Source organism: Physcomitrium patens, chromosome 11 (genome assembly GCF_059467195.1).
Source record: "Physcomitrium patens ecotype Gransden chromosome 11, ASM5946719v1, whole genome shotgun sequence".
Taxonomy (NCBI): domain Eukaryota; kingdom Viridiplantae; phylum Streptophyta; class Bryopsida; order Funariales; family Funariaceae; genus Physcomitrium; species Physcomitrium patens.
Genome location: NC_143420.1, coordinates 3500124 through 3520871, shown reverse-complemented (window position 1 = coordinate 3520871; position 20748 = coordinate 3500124). Strand labels below are relative to the sequence as shown.

The 20748-nt window shown below is 41.7% G+C and overlaps 5 protein-coding genes, 1 long non-coding RNA gene and 1 other non-coding gene across 13 annotated transcripts; 2 read left to right on the top strand and 5 right to left on the bottom strand.

The window, feature by feature from the left end:
* Positions 1-225: 225 nt before the first annotated feature.
* On the bottom strand, positions 226-2594 carry LOC149988111 (serrate RNA effector molecule-like). 3 transcript variants are annotated; one of them, XM_090254108.1, is made up of 6 exons: positions 2455-2594; positions 2089-2140; positions 1359-1816; positions 955-1194; positions 709-785; positions 226-584 (listed from the first exon to the last, which is right to left on the bottom strand). In XM_090254108.1, exons 1-5 carry the CDS (start codon positions 2508-2510, stop codon positions 725-727), a joined length of 867 nt encoding a protein of 288 aa, XP_090110234.1. In that variant the 5' UTR covers positions 2511-2594; the 3' UTR covers positions 226-584; positions 709-724. The 3 variants fall into 3 exon arrangements, with proteins under 3 accessions (XP_090110234.1, XP_090110233.1, XP_090110235.1); XM_090254107.1 differs by having other exon boundaries at positions 226-580; XM_090254109.1 differs by having other exon boundaries at positions 226-580; positions 955-1188.
* On the bottom strand, positions 2530-6597 carry LOC112288845 (serrate RNA effector molecule). 2 transcript variants are annotated; one of them, XM_073537420.2, is made up of 9 exons: positions 6008-6597; positions 5548-5905; positions 4782-4864; positions 4582-4639; positions 4204-4278; positions 3795-3869; positions 3619-3702; positions 3415-3483; positions 2530-3242 (listed from the first exon to the last, which is right to left on the bottom strand). In XM_073537420.2, the coding sequence occupies exons 1-9, from the start codon at positions 6093-6095 to the stop codon at positions 2531-2533; spliced, it is 1602 nt and encodes a 533-aa protein (XP_073393521.1). In that variant the 5' UTR covers positions 6096-6597; the 3' UTR covers position 2530. The 2 variants fall into 2 exon arrangements, with proteins under 2 accessions (XP_073393521.1, XP_090110232.1); XM_090254106.1 differs by lacking the exon at positions 3795-3869.
* On the bottom strand, positions 6074-8030 carry LOC149988110 (uncharacterized). Its single transcript, XR_016505390.1, has 2 exons — positions 6606-8030; positions 6074-6207 (listed from the first exon to the last, which is right to left on the bottom strand). It is a non-coding gene; the product is annotated as an uncharacterized LOC149988110 (long non-coding RNA).
* A 421-nt stretch (positions 8031-8451) lies between these two features.
* On the bottom strand, positions 8452-10050 carry LOC112288847 (mitochondrial import inner membrane translocase subunit TIM23-2). Its single transcript, XM_024533495.3, has one exon. It carries the CDS (start codon positions 9520-9522, stop codon positions 8929-8931), a length of 594 nt encoding a protein of 197 aa, XP_024389263.1. The 5' UTR covers positions 9523-10050; the 3' UTR covers positions 8452-8928.
* Positions 10051-11884: 1834 nt separating this feature from the next.
* LOC112288968 (mitochondrial import inner membrane translocase subunit TIM23-2) lies at positions 11885-13758 on the top strand. Its single transcript, XM_024533775.3, has one exon. It carries the CDS (start codon positions 12505-12507, stop codon positions 13096-13098), a length of 594 nt encoding a protein of 197 aa, XP_024389543.1. The 5' UTR covers positions 11885-12504; the 3' UTR covers positions 13099-13758.
* A 676-nt stretch (positions 13759-14434) lies between these two features.
* LOC112288967 (glucan endo-1,3-beta-glucosidase 13) lies at positions 14435-18736 on the top strand. 4 transcript variants are annotated; one of them, XM_024533773.3, is made up of 6 exons: positions 14435-14947; positions 15362-15516; positions 15921-16945; positions 17101-17317; positions 17590-17617; positions 17898-18736. In XM_024533773.3, the coding sequence occupies exons 2-6, from the start codon at positions 15438-15440 to the stop codon at positions 18019-18021; spliced, it is 1473 nt and encodes a 490-aa protein (XP_024389541.1). In that variant the 5' UTR covers positions 14435-14947; positions 15362-15437; the 3' UTR covers positions 18022-18736. The 4 variants fall into 4 exon arrangements, with proteins under 4 accessions (XP_024389541.1, XP_024389540.1, XP_024389539.1 ...); XM_024533772.3 differs by having other exon boundaries at positions 14436-14947; positions 15128-15516; XM_024533771.3 differs by having other exon boundaries at positions 14436-15516.
* Positions 18737-20309: 1573 nt separating this feature from the next.
* LOC112289145 (small nucleolar RNA U3) lies at positions 20310-20539 on the bottom strand. The gene has a single exon (XR_002971773.1). It is a non-coding gene; the product is annotated as a small nucleolar RNA U3 (small nucleolar RNA).
* Positions 20540-20748: the final 209 nt, after the last annotated feature.

Sequence of the window (20748 nt, the reverse complement as noted above, 5' to 3'; positions counted from 1 at the left end):
TTAAATAAGAATTTGAATTAAATTTTAAAATTAATTGAAAATGCTTTGAATACAGAGAATTATTTAAAAATGAAATATTCATCTATAAGATTTAAAATCTAATTTATTCTTATAAAATTATATATAATTTTATAAGATGTGTGTACACATAATATTACTAAAATAGCTTTTTTAGTCTTCGAAATATTTGCATTCAAAAAAAAAAAAAAAAAAAAAAAAAAAACATGCAAAATTAATTTGGCTTGTCCAAAATACAATTAAAAAAATACACAACTTCTGGTAAAGGTTAAGTAGGCAGTCAAAGAGGTTTTTGGGACGTATAGTTCAATGCAGTTTTTGAAAGGTATGAGTTGAGAGTTATAACCATATTTACTACCTTATTTGATATTTCATGTAATTGTTCTTTGATGCGTTTAGAGAGCTTCTGAAACTACAAGCTTGAATGCAAGTTTATTACCAAGCTTCTCAGAGTCAAGCATTAAACGTGCAGATGTTTTGAGTTAACTGGTGATAAAAGCAAGAGGTCGATGCCGTGCCGCACACAAACGTGCCACCATTGGGATGATCAAAATGGGGTAACCTGACTTCACAAAAAATGGATTGGTTCAATGATTCCAACGATAAATCAACAATTTAACCCTCTCGTCACGTCTTTTAAATCATTACCCAAGAGAGTGTCAGTTGAGTTATTGATTGGGGTTAGCTTACTCTGCGACAAAATGGCTCATAAAGTTCTGTAATCAATCACCGTGACTTCATCTCTGGGAGTGTCAAGGTCATGGTAACTGCATGGATCACAACACAACCGTTAGCTCAATGGATACCTCTGACGGAAGAAAGGTTGTACCGCTATTTGCACAGATTCGCCATGTCATTGATTTCATACCGCTTTTATACCTTCCCATACTGTACCCCCGAGTTGAAATGTGTAGGGTAGAGACTTTAGGAGTGCACCTTTGAATACCACGAGGATCATAGTGTGAGCCATGAGGAGGAATCATCATAGAAGGGAAATCCGACAGACCACCACCCAACCTAGGACCTGGTGTTGGTCTGTTACGATCCCTTGGCCATCGGTTATTGTCGTCCACAAAACTCCGCTCAAAATCACAATGAGAAGGACCAGGGCCCTCGATCAGAAACCTCATTGTTATTCCAGGAGGAGCTGGTACAAACGGACCCAATGGACTGCAGCTACAGAGAATTAATAAGAATAGCATAATCTCATGGCTGGCAACCGTGATCAATCTAAGCTACCTTGCCAGTTGAATGTGATCTCAATACAAACTTGTGTAAACAAACGTGCAGTCCAATCAAGCATGCATTACTAGCGTATGGAAGAAAGGTCAATGACTTACCCAGCACCAGGGACAGGCATCAGCACCTGGGGTGGACAAGGAATATCAGGTACAATCAGATCGCCTGGCAAACCGTGAAATGGAGAATCGCTGAAGTGATCGAACATAAGAGGCTCCATTGATACACGCTCAAAGCAACTTCCCAGATGTCTTCCACCGAAGAGAGATGGTCTTGCAGTTCTGAGAGGAAGAAAAACACGAGGCGGCGAAGAATGTTCTGATTTTTCTCTGTAAAATTGTGATTTTTCCAGACCATCACGCTCAAATTGTTCGTCATCTCTGACCTTCGAGCATTCTTCAAATACCTCGTCAGTGCGTGGAATAAACTTAGTGTCACGAGATTGATGGACCTCCGTACTTGGACGCTGCTTGTCAGAATTTTTTTGATCTACAACATCATCAATTGAAGGCCCAAAGATACTAGGTCGACGATGTTCACGACTTTTGCCACCAGAATTCTGTAATTTATACAGCAATAACCAAACCATTCATCAGTATGTTAATAAGATATCCTACATATTCAATTGGCCTTTTTCAACTTGACTCATGACTCAGGGTTTTGTGATACAAAAAGAGCTGCACAACCTCCCGGATGACCGCAACACAGGAATCATTGAACTTATCCAACCCACTGAATGGGCTTAATTGCTTCCAACAAGAGTTGCTTGAAATAAGTTTTGGTTTGTTGTAATTCCAGATATGAAATTTGGAATTTCGAACATTTACGTACCTGTTGCAAATGTGTGAAGGTGGTTTGATCAGATCCTACAGCATCTACATCCCTGCAATTCAATTTGGTCACAGTCGAGAAAAAACACACAAAACGACGTAACAACCATGTGAGGTTTCCTGATTATCTCTTCTCCCTTTGTTGAACAGCTATAACATATGTTCCTCAACCCTTCAAGTCGAGATCCATTCAATTTTCTAAAATTAGTATTATAAAAATAAAAAAATAAAAATAAAAATAAAAATAAAAAGTGGGGGGCGGAGGGGCCTTATATTCCTCATTGATTATTCAAGCAATTACCAACGTAAACCATCATGCATTGAAAAAAATGATGTTACTGATTGTCATGAAAGGTAGTTCATTCACCTCATATAATTTTGAAAGTACAATTCCTCTCGAGCCTTGACAATTGCGTCAGTCATCAAGTCAGGGTGCTTCAACTTCAGATGCTTATGAACAAATTCTGGTCAATTAAAAAAAATTTGGTACATCCTTTAGCACCACACCCATACTTCCAACCATATTTCTCATCCCGAATTTTACGCACAAAAGTGTCCAAAGCATCACTACCTGTGGACTGCAGTGATTCTTTACCAAGCATAAATTCTATGAGATCACCACTCTGAAGCCTAGCTTGCCAGGTAGTCTCTAATTTCTTATCCCACTCTGCGAACATGCTCTCCTCTATGTTGCTATTGGAACCTCCTTTGCTTTTGGATTCCGTAGATGTTATGATCCGAAACTTCTTTGGCTGTTCCTTGTATTCAATCATGCCATAATAGTCCAGAAAATGAACACGCCACAGATATGTACGCATCACCTCCGAAAGTTCAACATCCTCTAAATCCTTAACCTGTTTAAAAGATCTCGTTGTCGCCGTTGACCCTACCTCAGTCACATCACCTTCAGAATTTTCATCTGCCAATAAAATGTTATCGCCGATTCCTTTCTCAGCATCCAACTTCTTTATGAGAGACCTCGCTAGCTCAATATCAATAATGACTCTTCTCGGTTCAGAACATCCTGGACATTCTGTCGGAGCAACATTATTTTTTTGAGCTCTAGAATGTAGTCGGAGGGACTTTCTCTTCTTTACTTCATACCCTGAGTCACTTTCAGGCACCTTGTTGGTTGGGGTTTCCATGCTAGGACCTCTGCATGTCATACGCCTCTTGAGGATATAGAACGTACCGTAGTGTGTAAAATGGTTTATTTTTTTAATTCATGACAAAAAATACTTACATGGACACTAGGTCAACACTGATTACACGCACATTTGGTTGAAAAAAATAATATGCATCTTAGATATCATTACCCAGAACTTACGATTCAAGGAAGCCAGCTTGAAGCTCTGATAGCAACTCTTTTGCTAGAATTTTGGCTCTCTCATTCCTCCTGTTCACCCAACAACCAAAAGACCGTAACAACCTTCTTCATTCCAACATGCAACTTCCAGACACACTAGGTTTACAACCAGGCTAATTTCGAAATTCAATGTCGATTGAAGAGACATTCGTAGTGATTGGTCACCTTGCAAGGACAGCCTCAAGCCTTGCTGGGTCGTACTTTTCCCGCAACCTGGACATTCTTCCTTTTAATCGGCATGCAAAACAACTTGCATCCATACCAACCCACAATTAAGTACCAAAGCACCTTAGGTTATAAATGGAATGTGAACACTGTTATTAAAAATGTCGAAACCCTACCAATCATCATCTTTGTGCTTCTTGAAGAAAGCCAGCTTCTGAGTTATGATGTATTCTTTCTTGTAAGATTCATATCTGCTAACCAACTGATCGAAATTGAGATGATTGCAAAATTAATTAACAGTCCTACACACGAAATTCTTGTATGTGCTCAGAAATATAAAAAGGTCTAATGAAAAGAATTGGCTTAACATTGGAAGGAATATCTTTTCGTGATGCTTAAGCTGGGCAATTTAAGTTTCAAAACTTTGTGGAACTACGTAACAATACGAGGAAACTTATATGATTATTTCACCAATCATAAGCACGGGGTGATTACAAAAATCAATAAGATTTTTGTACACTGGAAACAACTATTCTTTCCATTGTACCAAGTGACAAAGAATAGGTATTTGAGACTAACATTTACCTACGCTGCGCATCTCCTGGTAATATATCATCTTCTAGCTCCAAAATTAACTGTTTGTATGTCAACAAACCTCCACTGCACAGGTTCTGGGTCAGACACAATAAAATATGTATATGATGAAACATGTATTGAAGTAGAATCGACGAACGACATGTGCGAAGCACTGAATTCTCTTGGACAGTTGCTGGCTCAATTGCCGCATCATATTCATGAACCTTCTAGCGGACTGCGTTATTAGAGGCAAGGAAAAGCAAAAGTATCATTTCATATTTGGGATATCCACGGACATGCATGTTGGACAGAACATGGTTCAACACTGGAAGTGCTTGATCGGGAAAGTATACACAAAAATGTTGAAGGCTGGTACATGAAACATACTTTTGTGGAGCAGAAGAGTCATCGTAAGAAATTGAGGGATACGGTCCGATGCTGAAACCTGAACATCCTCAATGTTCAACCATATGCTATGTCACTTGGTGTTGCTCATTGTAAGCAAGAAACCGCAACATGAATTTCTTCGGAATGTCACTCTTCTACCCTAGCACTCAATTTGAAAAGAAAAAACACGCCACACTGACCTTGAAGTTTTGCACAATTACAACTACTTCGACTTTTCATTTTTCCTGACAAGAATAACCCCGCCCCGCCAAATCCTTCAAGCCTGCAATCAGAGACAATATGAAATTAGCCTCACGGCCACCAGGAGAATATTCTTCAATTCAATTCTCCAACTTGTAAGTGAAATATCTCCTACACGTGATAATCTAAAACGACATTGATTGGTTTTAACAGAGGCTAAGGGATGGGTAAACAGAAAATCATTTTGAGTAATATAATATAAATTTCTATTTGGTCATATCATCAAGGTCAATTACGGCTCGAAAATGTACAACACTGTGATAATCTGCAAAGATGCTCATGCTATTGCAAAGCAGCTAAATATAACGCATAACACACCCCTAAAGATGGCCAAAGTCAATGCTCACCACTGGAAACGACGAGGAAAACCCTGCAATATAGAAATACGCGAAATCGAGATATCATACCTCACTGCCTACATGAGTCTCGTAGTTTTTGGTACATGAGAAAATGGGAAATGGCAAGAGCAGACGTGGTCTTCAAACTCTCATTCAGATATATACCGTTAAAATACCAACCCAGAGCTTTCTTTCTGACTATTCAAATGCAAATAATGAGATCCTGCTGATAATGACATCACACGTGCCATAAAATAACAAGACTGTCTTTTTCGAACATGGTGTCATGAAGAAGAGGACTATCCAGGAGTGAATCTGAAGAGCTCAAGAAAGGTATCAGTAATTCTTGAAATTAGCTTCGCGTTACCTGCTGTCATTTGCTAGTCCTCGACCACCATCATCTTCAAGGTTTTTCTTGCGACTACCTTCAAGCACATCCCAGCGGCGTTTATATGGGGGAGATCGTCGAGGAAAAGGGCTTTGACGCCTGTCTTTGTTAACGCCAGGGGGTGTGGCCCTCTTGCGGCGCTTGCAGTCTCTCCCCCTTTCTTTTCGATCTCCTGTCCCCAATCGTTCTTGACTACTCCGTTTCTCGTATACGTGATCTCGTTGTGGCGCTCTGCCCTCCTTTTCGAATCGCCGCTCTCTAGCATCACGCTCCCGCCTTCTGTCTTCTGTTCCTCGATGTTTAGAATGGTCTCGCCGGCTCTCTTCCCATCCAAAACCTTTCCGTGGGATGTCCATTGCACCATCCATAACTACTGTTTTTCAATTGCCCCTCAGTTAAATAGAATAAAAATTTGATGAAATTTTTCAGAAGCTCATACCTTTCAAGCTGTGCATTGAAGAGTTATGAAATTTGTCCACTGGATTGCTAATTAACTGCTCTTCACCTGAAAATCTCCAACTCTCCATCCCCAAACTTGCAAGCAATTATTCACACGCTGAAAATTGCACATCCCAGAAATTCGCCACTGCTGCGAAGATAGCAACACTTAGTCGCAGACTTGCAAAACAAAATGTCTCCCTGATTAGACACACGACAAGTCACAGCCAGAATTGATAAAACGTGGAGTAAACTCACTCACATATACAAAGCCTTATTCTAAAAGTCTAACTACAACCTGCTGCAATCTTCAAACAACAACTTAACTACAAAAAATCATCAACAAGGAAGACACTAAGAAATGGCAACACCACACTCCCAATACCCCCAATTTGCTCTCATAGACCAAAATGGAGCGGCAGCCGTAAGATAAAAACACCTAACCCTTGCTCTTCTTCCAAGAACATCCAAAGCACACGGCATTCTTTTCCCAGGAGTCGGTTTTCTCATGAAAAAGCCTAGTAAAACGGGCCAGCGCCACAATTCAGAGCGACGACGTGGAAGCATCTTCCTTCACAGCCCAAATCAGCAGCAGATACCTTGGAATGTTGCCAAAAGATATGCACGTAAGCATGCAAACTGATGCGGTTCTCCCGCCGCTGCCTCCTGCGTTAAGCATTCAACTTCTTGAAATACTATTGTCAGTAGCCTAAACACCCATTCACGAACAAGCCCCGGGCAGATACTTGTTCGGTCATCACCTAAGAAGGGCCGGTCGTCTGGACGGGTTAGCCATGATAGGTACTATGACTTCCACGGGCGGGTATTTAAGCCCGAAGCAATCCTGATGCAATACAGGAATCAGACGAGCTTCCGAGCATGCATTTATATTCTTTGTATTGCGGATTCGTCTGTAAACATTAGGTCGTGTGCGGGCGGAGAGAATGAAGTTGACGGGGTAGATTTCGGTATTGCTCGCCACAAGCTCATTCAGGTACCGAAATCTATCCCGTCAACTCTAAGTTCCGCTTGTCGCCGTTAAGGAATGGGACAGGCGGCACTGCAGTTGATCGAATTTTGATAGAGGCAGTTAGTAAGCAGAAATTTAGGGATTTTACAATCGTGTCACCGTTTGTGGGATTTTCAAACACTCTGACGCGCAGGAGAAGAGCATCACAGTGGTTTGGATTATTGGAATTATGGTGCAAAGATACTTGGATGGTTGAGCTGCGATCTAGCCAATCAACACCACGTACCAGCTCTTTCACAGTCGTCGTCGTCGTGTGAAAGCGGAGTAATTCTTTGTCCTATTCCGAAATTCGGTGGACAATGTGAAACGTAGTGGACAGATAAGACACGAAAATCTTCGGTCAAGCTGCAGATTGCAGAGTAGGTTTTTGCTAGGAACTTGATGCGTGGATTCTGTATTAAGTAGTGTCACTGGTGTGGCTTGGTTCTGCCGGTTGTAGTCAGGATAACAGTAGGAAACAGGAATCCCAGAACAGGATTTAAAATCATCTCTTAATATTCGGTATTGATGATTATTGAGAAACGTCCATGAATTCTGGTCGTGAATTCAGTACAAAGTTATTCAATTCCAATGGTCAGCGTTTTCATGGAGAAACTAAGTGCCGAAATCAAGTCTCCATCCAAGGCACGCTGGCCAGACTTACAACCCTTCTTTTCCGTCACACCCACGCCGTAAGGTCTGCAGTAAACATGTCAGTCTATAAGAGCATGCCTTTGAGGTGATGAGGTGTAGACTTGTAATTTACCAGCGTCATCTATTAGGCTGTGTCAATCCCAATTAAACTCACGTTCAGATTTGCCAGATCGTTTCACTATCTCTATCCATTTGAAAAGCAAATATCCAAGCAGTCTCATCGTAGTCCATTTTTTCCATAAAATCGCTTTAGTATTTGAAATCATTTGGAGCAAAAGAGGATGTTATATATACACACACACACACACATATAAATATATATATATATATATATCAAATTGAAACTGAAGTTGAGAATTGTCTCTGAGGTTTAATGATTTGGACAAAGAACCAAAACACAAGATATTCAAAATTAGATGAAAGAAAGGCATGAATGTCAAAATAATCAACCACTATGAACCAATAACACTGTCTCTGTACCCTTGTTGAAAATGGCTGACTGGCCATCGAGTTTTTAGACACAAGAAACCATTGATCCAAACCAAAGAAGTAAAAAACGAAAACGACTAAACCTGAATATTAGAATAATTGAAAGCTCCCGGCATTCCAAATTTGAAACTCACTATGCCTTCGTAGCATTCCTTGATTATCCGAGATCAACTGCCCGCCAATCGAAGATCACTAGCAGACATGAAGAACACAGCATTAAAAATGCTTGTCCACATGGATTTGTACCACCAACACAAAGTCAAACGGGTGCAAACAAGTACATAATCGAAGGGTTTGTTCACGAGGCAAGAAGCATTGTGAGATCATATTCCATAGGACTTGGAATCTAACACATTGTTACAATTTCCCATCGCCTCATTCCACAGACTTCTCCTGTGGCAAGCTCACCCCTCCTCCCCCATCAAATGCTCACACCCCTCTTCTACCCTAATCCTACCTCCACCTATCCTACCGCTACCACTGCTTCCCACTCCATCACCCCTGCTCCCGCCAATCCCTCATCAAAGAATCATCCTCCACACTCCTCCACACGTCTCATCTCGTATAATCCCTTCCGAGATCCACCCCGTTCTGCAAACCCTAAACCTCCCCGCATCCCAACTCCTCTTCTTCGCTCGCTCTCCGGAAGTCGCCCATCCTCATCCCACTCCATCGCAACCCAGTTGCCCCACCCGATCTCACAATCACCCGCAAAAATATATCAATTTCTCCCCGATCCCCCCTCCCCCTTCCTGCGCCACCTCCGCTCCTCATATCGGTAAGTATCTCTTCGTCAGCTGCTTCCCCGCCACCAGCCCCGCCGCCGCGATGCCTCCCAGCGCTCCTGCGATCGCCGCCGTCCGCGGTCCCGCTGCTGCCTTGTACATCACCCCCGTCCCCAGCCCCGCGATCACCGTGTTCAGCATGTCGTCCGTCGCCCTGTAATGAGACGCCGTGCTCTCGAACCCCGCGTACATCAGCCCCAAGATCCCCACCGTGTTTCCATACGCGCGCCCCCTGTGCCCCGACGCATTCAAAAACCTATTCACCCTGATCTTCATCGTGTCGCTCCCTTCCTGCGATCGCAACCCCTCCAACGCGCCCTTCGCACCGCCGCCCACCGCGCCCGCCAAGTAACCGCATCCCGTGTGGTACGTCAGGTTCTCGCTCCAATTCCGCCTCTGCACCACCGCCTCGTCGGGGAACAGATACTCCGGCGCCGAAGGCAGTCGGTACACGCTCTCCAAGCTCTTCAAATCGGCCGCGCCATACAAATCCGCGTATGGATTGTACAGTCGCCCCTGCCCCTGCCCCTCTTCACCGAACACGGCCCCGCTCTGCGAATCCTGCCTGTCGTCGTTCATCGTCGCTCGCCAACTTCACTCCCACCCAAAGCAACAACACTACCACAATGCACCAAGGCCGCGCATGCTACTTCTCCGATCGGTCAGACCCTCAGTGATCCGATGGGAGTTGCACCGATTGCCGGAAGCACCGGCAAACACAGAAACCCTAAAAGTGCCTCCGGACGTAGTGAACCTTATGATGAGATTTGCAGTGGAGGAAACTCCAAGTCTCTTCGTGTTCACACGTGGGAGTTGCAACAATTGTTTCTGTCTTTTCATTTTAGTAACTTCAAACTTTATATTTGGTAGTAATTAATAACCAGTGGAGTTTTTAGCATAGGACACTTCTTTACATATAAACTTACTTCAGATACATAAATAAATGAACTGAATATCTCCTTACTGTGAATTAGTAAATTGCACATTTGTTGTAGATCTATAAAACCTCTCAGTTAGATATCTCAGTATATGATTTTTGTTGTTGCAATAATGAATTTTTTAATTTTAACTGCAAGGATGATTAATAAATTCATTACATTTCACAGAATATGTGGTGTTATTTATAATCAACACAAATATAGCAATCAATCTCTCGTGTGACAAGAATAGAAATAATTAGTTCATTACTTCTTTTGAAGATTAATATGGTAATGATTGTATCTTATTAAAATTAAAATGTAGCTTCTTCTTTTTTGTCATTAAGTGGTCCTTCCATAATTATTAACTCATTTTTGGAATTCTTAACCCTTAAGTAACTTATATAACTCAAATAACCAATAAATAAAATATGTAATGTGTATTTCAAATAAATCTCATATTTTCAAATTTTATCTAGATGTTTCATTTAGAAAAAAATTAGATTGTCACACTTATCTGAAATATTTTTAAAATATTGTAAGAACTATGAAAATAAAAAAATAAAAAATAAACAAACAAATTGATTGATTTTAACCAAGTACATATAAAAAAATACAATTTTTTTTATTTAGGATTCAGTTTTGTAACAAAAACAAATTCTAAAGCTTCATAGCAGTGAATTTTGGAAATAAATAAAAAAAATACATAAAATATTTTAAATAAAAACATATAATAATATTTACTAAATATTTGAAAGGCAGATAGTGATGAAATGTATTGAATAATGTTATTGTATGGTTAAATTCATATATGTATGTATTAAATTTAAACTATAAATAATATTGTGTGCTTTTAATCAATAATTTAGAGTTCATGAATATGTATAAGATTCAACACATCAATGTTGAAAACATATATATTTCTAAATCAAATAGCATTCAATTACCGATTTTGGGAGTAACTATTGTCCTCATAATTCATTCTCAGACAACATTTATAGAATCAAATAGTTTCATTTATTCTGATTGAATATTTATTGATGAAATTCAAGACAATTAGATATGTAATGAAATTTCTTGCTTCAAAAGCAACTTAGTAATTACATGTGTTGATTCATTCTCTGCTCGATGTTATAAGGATTGATTCTTGATCGATTAATCATCTTATTTGAGTGTGACAGAATATCATTTTATCTTCTAGCAAATAAGGGCTTGAATGTATCTATATATAGACATATATTATCTTAAATTTTTATTGGTATAGTACATATGTTACACAGCATGTCGTACATAACTTGTCTTCTAGGTTTGATTCTACATAAATTACAAGACTTCAAACAAAAATCGATATATTTGTATTAAATATAAAAAAATAAATATATTTAGCTCAAAGTTTGAATATTAATATTTATATATTTACATTTTTTTTCTTTTTTTTCTTGTAAAATATTAGTAGATGTAGACTTAAGGCCTTGTGGATTCCTATATATTCTATTGTTGAATCTTTTCTTATGTGAGGTATGTAAATTTTAAAATATTTTGACATATTTTAAAATTAACTTGTTAATTGCTAGCATTATTAGTCTCTTTTCACTTTCTTTGTGTTAAATTAGTGACTTGTACATTGAGTTGTATCTTCAAAGCAAATAAATAAATAGAAATCTTTTTTCATGCTACACATTTTTTTTTTCTTTCTAAATAAGCAAAAGCATCACAACATTTACTCATTTGGGCAATCCAGAATATAAAATTGGTATGGTTTTATTATTTTATTATTATTATTTTGATGCCATTAATACATGTTTATACTTAAAGAAATACACATTATATTATTTGCATTAATACTCATTTTCAAATAAGTAACTCAAATTTGATAAAAAAGAAAGAAAGAAAAAGTATTATTTTATCTGATTTTAAAACAATTCATTCTCATTGTTACTTTTGGAAAAGTGGTATTGTACTTACGTTTTGCAAAAAAAGCTAACTTCAAAATTGTACAGCTACAAATGACATGGCTTGGTAATGTGCAAAAATATTTGAATTATTTACAGTAATTATATCAAGATTGTTATCACAATACTTTCTTGCAACAATCTTATTTGTACAAACTACAATGAAGCTATTCCATGCCATAGATGTTCATTTATTATTATTTTATTTATAATGTTAGATTTCTTAGATCATAAATGATTAGACTACCCACCAATTAGATTAATCACATCTCACTTCGCTAACCTAGCCGTCAGATACGAGTGAAATGAAGCCAACATGTAAATGCTTAAAAATAGAACATCGTCGTGCAGCTGTAGCGACCGTCCCCTTTGAATGAAAGAGAGGTCGGAGGTGATCGAAGGGGCAGACCACGACGAGACCATTCTAGAAGCCACGGATTCGCTTCCATCACCACTAGCATGCATTCCACTTGGGTCCTCCAAGCCTGTATTGGCTCACACTCACCATTAGGGGTTTTCATAACCCTGGTTGCGCAATTTTCCACTACTCTTGCTGTTGCAGTTGCTCAACAATTGACTAGACGTGAATTTGAGGCCGTTACCAAGCTTTCTCTGAGGGTCTCACCAATCGGAGGAGTAGCTGGCGCGGGTAGTGTTGTTGCTTTGGGTGGGAGTGAAGTTGGCGAGCGACGATGAACGACGACAGGCAGGATTCGCAGAGCGGGGCCGTGTTCGGTGAAGAGGGGCAGGGGCAGGGGCGACTGTACAATCCATACGCGGATTTGTATGGCGCGGCCGATTTGAAGAGCTTGGAGAGCGTGTACCGACTGCCTTCGGCGCCGGAGTATCTGTTCCCCGACGAGGCGGTGGTGCAGAGGCGGAATTGGAGCGAGAACCTGACGTACCACACGGGATGCGGTTACTTGGCGGGCGCGGTGGGCGGCGGTGCGAAGGGCGCGTTGGAGGGGTTGCGATCGCAGGAAGGGAGCGACACGATGAAGATCAGGGTGAATAGGTTTTTGAATGCGTCGGGGCACAGGGGGCGCGCGTATGGAAACACGGTGGGGATCTTGGGGCTGATGTACGCGGGGTTCGAGAGCACGGCGTCTCATTACAGGGCGACGGACGACATGCTGAACACGGTGATCGCGGGGCTGGGGACGGGGGTGATGTACAAGGCAGCAGCGGGACCGCGGACGGCGGCGATCGCAGGAGCGCTGGGAGGCATCGCGGCGGCGGGGCTGGTGGCGGGGAAGCAGCTGACGAAGAGATACTTACCGATATGAGGAGCGGAGGTGGCGCAGGAAGGGGGAGGGGGGATCGGGGAGAAATTGATATATTTTTGCGGGTGATTGTGAGATCGGGTGGGGCAACTGGGTTGCGATGGAGTGGGATGAGGATGGGCGACTTCCGGAGAGCGAGCGAAGAAGAGGAGTTGGGATGCGGGGAGGTTTAGGGTTTGCAGAACGGGGTGGATCTCGGAAGGGATTATACGAGATGAGACGTGTGGAGGAGTGTGGAGGATGATTCTTTGAGGAGGGATTGGCGGGAACAGGGGTGGTGGAGTGGGAAGCAGTGGTAGCGGTAGGATAGGTGGAGGTAGGATTAGGGTAGAAGAGGGGTGTGAGCATTTGATGGGGGAGGAGGGGTGAGCTTGCCACAGGAGAAGTCTGTGGAATGAGGCGGTGAAAAAATGTAGCAGTGAGTCAAGTTCTATGGAACTGGGAACTGGGAACATAGTTAGTGGTCGTGGCCCTGGATGCGTTAAGTGTTGGTCGTATGAAATTTAATAGCGGAGCCGCACAGCATCTTAGTGTCCATGTCTCGAGGAACCCTAGAACATTTATATTGGCTGAGTCTGGTTGCTCTCTGGGAAGGCCTCTGGACCGAGGAATTGTAAACTAATATTGAGATCATTATTTATGAAATCGAGAACTTCGTAGCTATGTCTGCCTAAGCGGAATGCGTGATTGCTGCCAGCATCTTCTCGTGATTGCCGAGTTTTAACTGCGGTCATTATTCGTGAGTGTTTTACTTGGAGTTTGTGTTTTACGTCGCATATATCCTTTTGAGGATTCAACCATCTTCGGAATGATATCCAAGCTTTGGAGTATGGAACCTCCTAACATTCGTAGAAGAATGATCTGCTTGGTCCATCCGTTTGGTTTTGCACTCGTCCAACTCCTGCTAGATTTGTTACGATTTTATTAAGTGCGGTTGACTTAATATGGTCTTTCAACGAACTGCGAAGCTCAATTGACAAGCGTGCCTCGGGTGGTGTAATCCTCCGCGTTAAGTAAAATCCCTGGTTTAGCTGTTTGGTAGCTCTGGCGCAGTTAAAAAAGAATATTTTCTCTAGAGCACAATATTCTTTTAACAATCAGCAGGCAATGTTAGCTGCTGGTGGTGAGTCTGTGGATAGGATCAGGAGCAGGGAGAAGAAGGAATTTGAATTCTAACACAAAACTGCCTATGTTCTTGAAATACCTTTAAAACTTTACATGTGGGTGGCTTTCAAGCAATTTTCATTAGATCCAGTGAAATGTCAAACAATGGCAACAGAATACCGTTTTTCGGCGACGAATTTCAGATCCATCGACACTCCTCGCAACGGTCGCGGATTCATTTTCGAATCTATTACTTAGCTGGCGGCTCGTTGACGTAGTGATGTCGTGTTGTCAGAAGCGCTCACATCCTCGTGAGCAGTTCGGCTGGTTGGTGCTATCTCCGTCCTAGAGCCATCGGGCGAATCTTACGGTGGGTGTCCAATTAACCGCGGTTGTGCTCTAGAGCGAAGACTCAGTTAGAGGCATAGCAAATCGAGTGTATGATTGGGATCAATTATTTGCTGCAGGGGTCTTGGTTGGTAACCATTGCAGTGCAATATGCTACTGCCCCAAGCGGCCTTTTGCTGGGTCGGTTCTCTCGCGTTTGGGGAGGCCTGAAACGGCCATTCCCAAATCTCTTCGAGGCAAATTGTGGAGTTTAGATCCTTGCTGCTTTCTTTTGTATATGTGTCATTTCCAAGTCCAAGAGCAAGTCTAGACTCGTTCCAAGTTCACTGTCCATGACCACGATTCCTCTGTTTCCCGTCCCCTCTACGGGATCTTCTTTCTACTGAAGATTCATAATCAGGTAGTTTTTGCATCCTTACATGCTTCTGCTTTGAGATTGTTTCGTCAGATCTCTCGACTGTTCGGTTGGATTTGATGGTTCTTTGTTACGCATTGTTTCAATGCTTCATCCAATAGCTTTACCACTCTCGAACTCAGTTATGTATTCTTTAGTTGTTGCTGAAGCAATCTTCTTCACTAGATCTTGTAACAAGCTCAGATTTCAAGCGCTCTACGCCTCACATTCCCGACACATCGGTACTTCCAATTGCAGTTTTCCTTGTTTACACTTCCCTGGGAATTTTTAGTAATTAGCGTTACGAAACTAGCACTGAATCTGGAACAGAATGCCATAACTTCTTCTGAGCTGCCATCAGCGGACTTAAACTAGTAAGTTTTCCTCATAGCAATTTATAATGCACAAGCGGCCTTGTAGATGTACGAAACGTCTTGACCAGCAATTCTTTACACAATTCACACTCTTCGTCCTCTGCATTAGTAAAACTTCCTCCATGGTGGCGCCGGGGAAATTAGGGCATTGCTGCTCTTGGCTACTGGTTTTCAGTTTGATCTGCTTCGTCCCTTCCGCAGGTACTGCCCGCTGAAGCCCTCCCAAAGCTTGCAGTTATCTTTCAAAATTTATGCCATATCTTTAGCGCCGCATTGCACCATCCTTGTGCTTCAATACACTGTGTCAGATGGAGTTACCTTTCAGTGAACACAAACCCTCACTCTACTTGTATATATGTCCAAATTTGTCCCTCCCAATTTCTGCAATTGACCATGTACCGGGTTGGTGAGATTGTGATTTATTCGGACCATGGCATAATCCCTACCCCGACATGGATAGGGAACCCTTACGAACAGCTACGTTTGGTGATACCAGAGAGAAGATAAACTTAGCGTTGATGAATTCGACAGAGTCTCGTGTCGGCTGATATTAGGCGCCGCGAGGGCAACAATCTCATGTTGACTATCCTGTTTCCTCAATGCAGCAGCCTATGTGGGCCTCAATTACGGCCGAAACGGCGACAATCTTCCATCACCGTCACAAGCCGTTTCGCTTCTAAGAAATCTCGGCATGTCTCAAGTGCGGATCTACGACAGCGACCCCACCGTCCTCGCTGCCTTCCAAGGGTCCAACATCCAGCTAGTGATCGGCTTGCTCAACAGTGAGCTCGACGACATTGGTGCCTCTTACGCCTCCGCCTCCGCATGGGTGGCTTCAAAGATCCTCCCTTACGTTAACTCCACGAATATTTTCGCGATTGGAGTAGGCAATGAAGTTCTGACCGGCTTCACGAACGCCTCATCGCTCCTAGTGCCGGCTATGAACAATATCTACAACGCGCTCACAGCCAACAACCTTCAGAGCATCAAGGTGTCGTCTCCTTGCTCTATGGAGCTGCTGGCGCAATCTTACCTCCCATCATCTGGAAAATTCAGTAGCAATTACAGTGATATCCCTGTTCTTCTTGAATTTCTCACTCGCACATCATCACCGTACATGGTAAACGTCTACCCCTGGAAAGCGTACACCGCGCAACGGGACGCCATTTCCTTGGACTACGCCCTCTTCTACCCTAACGCGGGCGTTTTCGACTCTGGAGCAAGTTACACTTATACTAATCTGTTCGACGCACAGGTTGATGCGGTGCATGCTGCCTTAACAAAAGCCAATCACTCCGACTTAGTTGTAGTAGTCAGTGAAACCGGCTGGCCCACCGCAGGAGACACAGGAGAAGCCGGGGCTTCGATTCAAAATGCCCAGACTTACAACGCCAATTTGGTGAAACGTGTGATGAGCAATACGGGAACGCCAGCGCGGCCGGGTGCTATGCTCAACGTTTTTTTGTATGAGCTTTACAACGAGAATTTGAACGTGGGGCCTGCTTCCCAGAGAAACTTCGGCTTATTCAACCCTGATTCTACTCCAGTGTATGCGATCAACTTCGGAGGGAGTAATTCCGGTGGTAATGGGTACGGGTATGGACGACGAAGCTGGTGCATTGCGAAACAGGTTGTTGAAATCCCGGAGGCCACCTACGTTTGCCATTGTCTTTATAGGATTTAGGTTTTCTTGTTGTCCATTTGTCGGGATTCTGTCGTTTCTGTGTGGACTTACGGCCTTGTGTGATTGTTGCGTGTATCCGACTTTGTTCCGTGACTCATCAGGGCATATCGGAGACTGCCTTACAAATCTCAATAGACTTCGCTTGTGGTATGGGAAATGTGAATTGCACAGCCATACAACCGAACGGCACCTGCTTCCTCCCTGATACCAGATACTCCCATGCATCATACGCAATGAACCAGGTCTATGTCAACAGCTTTAACGGAACCTCAGCCTGCAATTTTCAGGGAGCTGCTCGAATCACAACCACGGACCCAAGTAAGTTCAGTTGTGCTTATATAAACCATCAAATTCCTACACACTAAAGGAACGACCCGTTTCATTGCGGTGAACTTTGTTGGCTGCGCTTATCATCTCGAGCTTCTGACTTTGACCGCAAATTTATCTAGATTCTGATCTTTACTCGTCGAACGTCAGATATATGCTGTTGAAGTTGAATAATATTTAAGAACATCTCCAAGGCCCTTGCTTTTCCTTCAAATGTGTTCAGCTCACTTATTGTATTCATTTCGTGGCTTTCTTTTGTGCAGGCTACGGTTCTTGTGTGTATCCAGCCAGGTACATATCTTCCAACTTTGCTGAACTGTGGCCAGATCTCTATGAGACTGATCATAAGATTCAATGCATCCCAGCCCAAGGTGTCGATCGATGACACCTTTGGCCACTTGGATGGAATCGGCACCACACTTTTACCCTCTGAAGCTCATCAACACATTCATGCCACTTTCGCATGTGCACATGTCTCTTCTGTAATGGGAAATCTTATACTGCTGTGGTCGGACCCCTGATTTGCACAAAACCCGCGTCTCTTATGTTGTGTTCGATCTGTTTTGTGCAGCACAATATCCTATAGCGGAAGTCACATGTCGACACGAAGATTCTCTTCCGCACAGCAGCTGTATCAACTCTTCTTCCTACTCTTCGCCATCATCTGCTGGGCATACACGGGAGCAGAGCTGTAGGCAACTTCCATTCCATCACTGGACCGATTTTCGCCAGGCTTCAGTGAATTTCATGCGAGTAATGAGCGTTAAGAATGAGCTGCACTGTGCGTGGCTCGAAGCTACACTAGTTGTGTATGAAAAATGAGCCGATCTTATCGGTGAAATTCTTCGGTCGTATAACTTGTGAAGCGGTGGATGAGTCGAGCTGTAGACTGTGCCATCTTCGTGGTGCTGTCCCACGTCCGAAGCTCGGTGTCCATGGAGGGTCTTAAGCCATCGTGGCAATACGGAAAAGAAAGGTGGAATTCTATATCTAAAAAGCGCAGCTGCTGTATCAACAGAACGATCATTTTTTCCTGAGAGAGTATGTTCGATTAATAGCATGCGGGTGTAATACCACGTTGTACCGTCCACAAGGAGAGCAGATTTTGGTATCCTTCGACAACCTCTGTTGAATGACGCAATTTATAGTAAATGTTGAAGTAATGAGGCTGTATTGGACAGACCTGCAGTCATTGGAATGAGTACAGCTATTTTCACAACACAGGCAGGCAGACATACATATATATATATCTCTGAAAAAATAAATAATTATACACACATGTATGTATATATACTCATTCGTCCTAACAACTTATCACTGCTACTTTTCAATAACTGCTTAAGGCAGTGGAAAAATGTTGTACACTTAAGCCAAAATTCCAAAATCAATGATTCTAAAGTGCACATTTAATTTGCTCTTGTCCAGTACTTCCTCTTGTTCCAAATTTCAAATCATATGCAAGTCTCAAAGTGAGAAAGAATGGATTAAGATAAAGCCAATGTACTTGTTGAATTGATGGTTTTTCTTCTTGTTTTATCCAACACAATGTGTCCAAATTGGCAAAGCATATTCGATTGAGTTAGTAAAAAAAATAATATATAGCTCTGTTGCTAAGGAGGTGGTGCAACATTTATGTGAGTTCTACTTTGGCAAGATCAGGGACAATGTCTTGGACCATATAATTAAGGCTAATTAGAGGCCCTCTTGCACTCTCTAACAATGTGTAGTTGTTAGGGTTTAATACATGTTTAGTGCTATGTAATTTTATAATATGAAGTAGTAGTAGCAATTGTTTTTGAAATTTTCTTGTTTTTAAGTCTTTTAATATCAATTGCTCTAAAGAAAAAGGTGAAAGAGTTTGCTTGACAAATACTAAAAGAATGAAAATATTTACTTCTTTAGAAAATCCAAAACCACCTTTGATGTAGTTGCTTGCATAATTAAATGGAGTAAGCAAAAAGACTATTTGTGATACTTAGAAAAATAAACATGAGATAAAACTACATATTTTGTCTAATTCTTGATAAATTCAAAGTGCTATACAAAGAATTTTGAAAGCCTAACTCAGAAGCTCTTAATGAATAATTTTGTTTGTAGATTGCAACAATTCAACAATCAAAGGTAGATTTGCTACCTTTCTTTTTAATTTTCAAAGCAATTAATCTTAGGGTTATTATGGAATTGTATGATTTTATAGGAAGTTGGAAATGGTTTTTAAGATTTAAAGTTTAAAAAGGACTTAGATTAATGCTTCTTTATGCTAAAGATATTAAAGTCAACAAATATAGTCCATATTTATTAGATGCTTTGGACAATCTTTATGATGTTGTCAGAGAATACAAACCAAAGAATATTTATAACATGGATAAGATTGGATTATTTTTTAGACTTATTCCTAAGTACTTTGTTCTACTCTCTACAAAAGATAAATCAATTACTTGTGATGAAAAGAAATTCAAAGAGGGATTGACTTTAATTGTTTCCACTTTTACATTTGGTTATCACAAGTTGCTATGCCTAATGATTGGAAAGGCAACTACACTAGCATGCCTTGTGGAACATATTTTACTTCTTTACTTCAATCACAAAAATCTTAGATGGATAAAGCCATATTTAATATGTGATTTTATGTTTTTTTTGCACTTAGAATTAGAAAAATAACAAGCAAGAAAGTCCTCTTGGTATAGGATAACACTCTTGGGCATGAGAAAGCATTTGAGAAAAATACAATTAAAGAAGTAGTTCTTTATGTCACATTTTTCTAAATGTCGCATTGTAGAAGCAACTAATGGATATGGGAATCATTGTGGTGCTGAGAAAACACTTTAAATATAATTCAATGAAGGGTTTGTTGGACTTTTATGTCCTACTTGGTATAATCAAAAGGAACACTCAAAATTTTCAAGCATAAAACATGATTTAATCTTCCAAAAGCACACTCAACAAAAAGGAAACGAATAAACTCCTTGTGGAGTCAGTCGGTGCCCGTCAGAACGCTCTCCGTCCATCACCGTCCCCATTAGTGAGGGGGCGGGACATTCATCTAGCTGGCTGGCGACCGGGCCCGCAAGAGGGCACACTGGCACAAGCCGCGGAAATCTCGCTCAAGTCGGAGAGAACTACATCTTCGTCCAAGTAGAAGGTCATGTCTGCGACGGTGAACACAGATCGGATGTACGCACTGTAAAACAGATCCTGTTCAAGTATAGTCAAGCTAGAAACTTTTCATCCCCACCTCCATATACCGGCCTTCCCCACCACTCGCAACCACAATGGTTCAACTCCCCCTTCGGCCGCACGCTTCCCTCGCCTCGCCTATCACTCACTCACTGTGTTGCCACGACTCCGACTCCACCACTCGCCGACACTCACTCGCGCTTCGTCTTCTCCCGACCCAAAGCTCCGCGGCCAAGGCCCCACCC